This window comes from Urocampus carinirostris, chromosome 9 (genome assembly GCF_059441175.1).
Source record: "Urocampus carinirostris isolate Australia breed hairy pipefish chromosome 9, RoL_Ucar_1.0, whole genome shotgun sequence".
NCBI classification, from domain to species: Eukaryota; Metazoa; Chordata; class Actinopteri; order Syngnathiformes; family Syngnathidae; genus Urocampus; species Urocampus carinirostris.
In genome coordinates, this window is record NC_142357.1 from 23134677 (window position 1) to 23140819 (window position 6143).

General features: G+C 40.9%; 1 protein-coding gene across 4 annotated transcripts in view; it reads right to left on the bottom strand.

Moving 5' to 3' along the window:
* Positions 1-222: 222 nt before the first annotated feature.
* LOC148359621 (glutamate receptor 2) overlaps positions 223-6143 on the bottom strand; it is a 72245-nt gene continuing 66324 nt past the window's right edge. For 2 of the 4 annotated variants that reach the window (XM_088343280.1, XM_088343279.1), the window contains exons 15-16: positions 3335-3469; positions 223-462 (exon numbers count right to left, since the gene is read on the bottom strand). In XM_088343280.1, coding sequence (XP_088199406.1) covers positions 298-462; positions 3335-3469 — 300 coding nt within the window. In that variant the 3' untranslated portion in view covers positions 223-297. Of the gene's footprint in view, positions 463-3220; positions 3470-6143 lie in introns of all 4 variants that reach the window. The other 2 variants (XM_088343282.1, XM_088343281.1) reach the window with 1 other exon arrangement.

Genomic DNA, 6143 nt, shown 5'->3' on the forward strand with positions numbered 1-6143 from the left:
TTTAGGCCTGATCATACCTCTAACACACACACGCAGTTCAGATGACTGGAGAAGCAGCTGTCCATTATCCCTCATTCCCACGCATTTAGGAATAGAAAAAAAAGCAAAATATTGCAGGATTGCTTTTTTATAACACTGGGACAATAGCAACCAAGTCTTTGCGATTTCAGTTCAGGGGAAAAAATAGTGGCGGGATAGCGAGCAAAAAATACTGATGGGGAAGAAAAAGCTTGAATAAAACACTCTTTCTCTTTTCTTTTTGAAAGCACTGTAAGGCACTCGGAAGTTGGTCAGGGATCAGGACAGGTCTGTCAGGCTGACGTTGAGGCCCATGTCGGGCCTGACGTACGGGACGGCGTGGACGGCCTTGGGGAACTCCGGAGTCATCACCCGACCATTCTCCCCAGTGCTCCCGGTTACCGAAAGTCTCGCTTTGTTCCTCATGGCGTCCCCGAAAGTCATCTGCAAATTAAGGGAGGGAGGTAGGTTGGGTAGGGAGGGGTAGGACGAGGTAGGACATCCCCACAACAGAGAGGTTAGGCAAGTCCCTCAGATGCTCAAGCTTGAAAGATATTTATATATGGATAAATATGTATGGAGATGAGAACTAAAGGGTGTATGGAGAGGGGGGGGGGGGGACACGACGCAAGGATGAGCATCAGGGGTGGGCGGTAAAGGGAATTTTGAGGTCGATCCAATCAAGGTAAATACATGGTGTTATCGATCAATATCGATCCGATACTTTTTTGCGTGGAAATGAGATAATCTTAATAATAGTTGAACCCTCCACCCTTGACTTAGTTTCTAATCACGATAAACACAGCTCAAAGATTTGGCACTTTAAATGTTTGATTTGTTATTAAGTAACTGCTTTGCAAATTCTTAGCATTATGAAAAAATAAATATAAATATTTATATTACAACTGTTTCTGAGCAAAAGCCAAGAAAGTCAGACCAAAAAAAGCAGCAATGTAACAAAAAACGTATAAATATGTCGGTTAGAGATCTAAAATTCCTTCCGTTGCACAATATTTTGAAAAAAAATGTCAGAGATTCGGCCCTCTCTTTTGCCGGGAAGGTGGGGTGTAGCAGCAGGCCAGGCATGGAGGGTGGCCAAAAGTGCTCCTGTCAGTCACACTTGTAGGCATAAACTTAAGAGATTCACTTAGGGCGCTAGGTGAGAGAGAAGGGCTGCACTATCTACAAAGACAAGCAGCGATTTGAGGAAATTGTCGGAGGAGGAAAGTCTCGATCCTGGGACGATATCCGATCCAAATACTTGCTTAGCGTCGATAATATTGATAGTTCGATTGCTCCGCCCACCCCTAGTGAGCATGTGCGGGTGGTATGGGAGGCAAGCATTAGTTATACATGAAGATGCGTTTTTGCTAGGAGAGGCGTTGACAAGTGTGGCCATCAACAGTCATACATGAGCATGTCTCAAGGGAACTTAAATGGACGGACGACATGTGAAGCAGTGCCAGCGCCATCGCCTCAAAATGGAGGGGAAAATGACTGACAGTGGTTATTTGGCAGTCGAACATTTTCACCCGAAATTTTAACAAATCTTATCGAGTTTGCTTGTGTAACTACACACATATCTTAGTGACTTAAACAGCTTTCTGGCTATCTATGTAGTTTGTTACCTAGCTGTGTTACAGATTAGCATTAATGGTTACATTTGGAAATCAAACTTTCTAGAAAATCTCAATGACTGGTAAGCTACTTTCAGAACCGGTCCGCAGCCTATGCAGCTGTTCATAGCTACTTATGTGAGGCCAACAGGCACCATTTTGGTGTTCTTTTATCTAACTTGTTAGCCACCTAGTTAGTGCCATATATAGCTACTTAGCTTCATGGCCATGTACTGATATAGCTAACTACTTGTGCAGCTTGTAATTACATAAAACCCTATAGGCTACCCATACTGCTAAATGGCTTACTACCATCCTGGCGTGTTAGCTAATGATAGAGCTACACACTGTAGATCTAGCTCAGGTTTCACCAACTTTTTTTGACTTTTTTGTTACTGATTAGAATATTTCTTTAGAAGTCTCATTAATCCATCACTGGTGAGCTATTTTTAAAACTGGTCTGTGGGTTGCTCAGTTGATTAAGGGAGCTACCTGGCCCCCGGGACTCTTCTAGCTTGTTAGCCACCTAATTAGTGCCACAAGCTGTTCACTGGCTAGCTGTTTGGCTTCATAGCCTTGTGGCTATGTACTGATCCAGTTAACACTTGCCCTGCAAGAATTGACTAAAACCCTATTGGCTACCCTAATGCTAAATTGCTTACTACCTATCTAGCGTGCAAGCTACCTACAGAGCTACCAAGGTCTGACTCGGCGCTTACCAAACTTTTAAGCTTTGAGTTATCTTTTTGTTGCAGATTACCATGACAGGCTACATTCAGAATTCAATTTTTGTAGAAAATCTCAATGACGTAACACTGTTGAACTATTTTCAGGACTTTTCTGTGGGTTACTTAAGTATTCTTAGGGAGTTACTGTGCCAGGGGAAACACGATGCTGATCAGTAATACCCTGCTATTGCCATAAACTGTCCGTTAGCAGGTTATGTAGCTACTTACGTAGCTTTGTGGTTATGTTCTCTTCTAACTAAATACTTACATATCATGTAATTACTAACAACTTTGTCAGCTGCCCATACAGCTAGATTGCTCACTACCTACCTAGCCAGTTGACTACCTAAATAGGTACCAAGCTAACGACCTCTCCTGCTGGTTAGATAGCTTGTTAAGTAGCTTGCTGGCTCTCTAGCAAAAATAGCTTGGGGAGCAAATGGTGTCGGTTCACAGGTATGGTAGAGTGTTAGCCACCTACACGGGTATCTTTTTAATTCCCTATTCACTTGTAAGCTTCCTACTCACACAGCCACCCAGCAAGCCTAGTGGCATACCATTGACTCGTGATTATTATTTTTTTTTTTAAACTAATTTGGGATTGGTTACAAGCTTCATAGAGTATTTCTTCCCCCGTTTTCAGCATGGCATTGACACTACTTTTACCAAACAAGTTATTATGCTTTAACAAAAGAGTGTGTGTGACTGGTATGTCTTTCTCTCAGTAAATCATAAATCACCAATACATACGATCCTTCGGCCAACCTCTTCATTCACTAACACTGAAGGATGGAACAGAGGATGGAGCCAAAAAAAGCGTGCAGTTTGGGGGAATTTATGAAAACCTCGTGTCCCTACCCCCTAAATTTTTACACTTTCGATCCCATATACGTTGTAACCTTCCTTATAAGTTGCAAAATTCTGTGAATTCTGCGAGGAAGTTGGGTTAATAGTCTGTGCATTCTTTGCCACCTTCATTCGTTTGGCCTCGGCTCGGGACTTGTAACAGAACTCGATCAAGGCCACCAGCATGGCCAAGCCGAGTCCTCCGACCAGAATGTAGAAGACCCCAGCCACGTTGCTCAGGCTGAGGGCGCTGGTCTTCTCCTGTGTGTAGGGGAGAGGGGACGCACACGACACAGCAGTCAGAAAAAAAGCAGTAGTGACCGCAAAACAAACAAAAACAAACCACACAAATACAACAGAACCACAAACAAATGTACAATGAATTAATTACGGTTTCTTTCACAGTAATATTCAAAAATCACAACAAAAACAAGACAGAAACGTGATTGCTCACTTTAGGTAAGATTTAAATCGGAAGTAGTATCGTGGGTTGAGGTTAGTCAAAATGGAAAGCAGAAGCAGTCGTTTGTATCGCAGCTGGATTTACACCACACGGATCAAGAGACTTGATTTTTATTTTTCAATACAAAACTGTACTGTCGGAATGTTTTCCTTTTATCAATACTAACCAGAACCCTAACCTGAACAGCCATACGCAGGGTTCATACGGATGTTTGAAATCTTTAAAAATGCTTATATTTTAATGTTGTGTTTTCAAGGATTCAATTTTGCTTGGATTAAGTGTCAAGCGCTTTTAAATCTTTAAAATTGTTGCCACGATTCTCTGCTTGAAAAAGAAGCAGACCCTGCTTTCCGGTGGTATCGCTCTGTTATTGCATTTCTTCTTCCCTCGTGGTTAACAGAAATTTGCATTAGTTTTTATTTTATTAACCATTGCTACACCTCAACTGGTCAATATTATGTGTGTATTCATGCAAGGATTATATATCGATTATGGACATTTGTTATGGCCTATTCAAAAGTTACGTTGGAATTTCTCAGTGGTAAGTTGTCATGGGAAGAATTTCCTGCAACTGAAAATTTAAGTCATTTTATGTCATTTTACCCAACACCTATACGAAGAGAGATTTGTATCAAAAAGCAATATATTTGTGATTTTCTCAAGATCTAAAAATTATATGTCTTTATAAATGTATTAAATATATTCTTGTGGCTCTGCAAAATACATGGTTCACACCAAATTTATTTTGATGGCACTAGAGAACTTGGAAAATTGTCTTAGAAAGTCCTTGAAAAGTGCTTAAATTTGGCCATTAAAACCTGTACAAACCCTGGGTCAGGATTCGGCGCTCTCACTAACGCAACCTGGGTTTGATACCCGTTGCAAACTCATGAATTGGAATTGCGATCAGCGATATTTTTTGACTGATCAAACGTTTATTTTGTTCTTTTTCATTTAACTTTACATTATATTAGGAAAATTATTAATTCAATTAGTATGTGCTTAATCTGCAAATGCTAATTGAGGCACGCAATTCTCTTGCCTCGTGATAGAGGGCAATAGTGAGACCAAAGATTCTGTTTTGCGGACACCACAGCCCCAAACAATAAAATTAGTAATTTTTTGAGCAAGCTTAAAGGAATTCAAGCCATTACTATCCATTATCTGCACTGCTTATACCCTGTAGGGTCGCGGGGGTTCTGGAGCATATCCCAGCTATCTTCGGGCAGTGGACAGGGGACACCCTGAAGACTTTGCAAGCCAGTCGCAGGGCACACAGAGACAGACAACTGACTCGCCCATTTATACCTAGGGACAATTTGGAGTCAGCAATTCCCCTGCCATGCATGTTTTTTAAATGTGGGAGAAAACCGGAGTGCCGAAAGCAAACCCACACAGGCATGGTGAGAGCGTGCAAACTCTGAACCTCAAACTAGACCAGCTCCCACATCCGCTTGCATTTTTGTGTGCAAACCAAAAGCTACATCAAAAGTGAGTAGATCTTGAAATGTTTTGGGTTTATGTGTTTCATAATGAAAGCAAAGTAAATATCGTAATCAGATATGAGATCTTAAGTGGACCTTAGCACTTGACCTGCAGTGTAAATCCAGCCTGAATGTCGTGTGTCGTCACAAATTTTGTAGAACTGCAAGGACCATTTACACGGGTTGCCCATGACAACGGGCCAAGCCGTTACAAACAGGAGACAAAAAGGGGGAAACAAATTAGTCCAAAAGCAATAAGGGGGTCTGACACAAACAGAGGAGTTCCTCCCAGCCTCCAGTGTATTCGTTTCGGAGTGATGGTGGTCAAGAAACGTGATACGTGAGCACCGGCCTCACTATCATGGTGTGAAATTGTCATCAAGTGTCAGTAACTTGTCTAAAATGGATTTATGATTGAGGTTGTGATTACAGCCACGTTTCTACAAATTCTAACCTTTAATACTTGGGATGTTACTTTCGAAACCCAAATCTTCATGGCTTCATCAGACCTTGACTCCAATTATATGACCTAAGTTTGAGCCCTTGATTTTAGTCTAATATTCCCATCACTTACATAACCCAAAACATAGTCGAACATCGTACCCAATAATATGGGGAGGTCTTGCTTACCTAACTAAAACCCAAACTTGTTGCATTATTTCTGGAACATCAGCAACAATCAATACACAGAGATAGTTGATAAAATCTCAATGATTCTCTAATAAAAGCATCATCACTTAGTTTTTTTTGTCTACGGAAGGGACCCCATATCCTGGACCTTTTGAACTGGTACCCATTTGCAAGAGATTTTAATAACATTTAAAGACTCAACGGAATACTCAAAAAGTAAGAGGTATAATTGTTCTAAATGTTTCCAACTTCTTCAAATTCACTGTAAATTGGTCTTTACCTAATCCCAAAATGTTTTAGGTGAGGCCATTACTTTAGTTCTTAAATCCACAACATACTTGGACTTTAATTTGTTAAA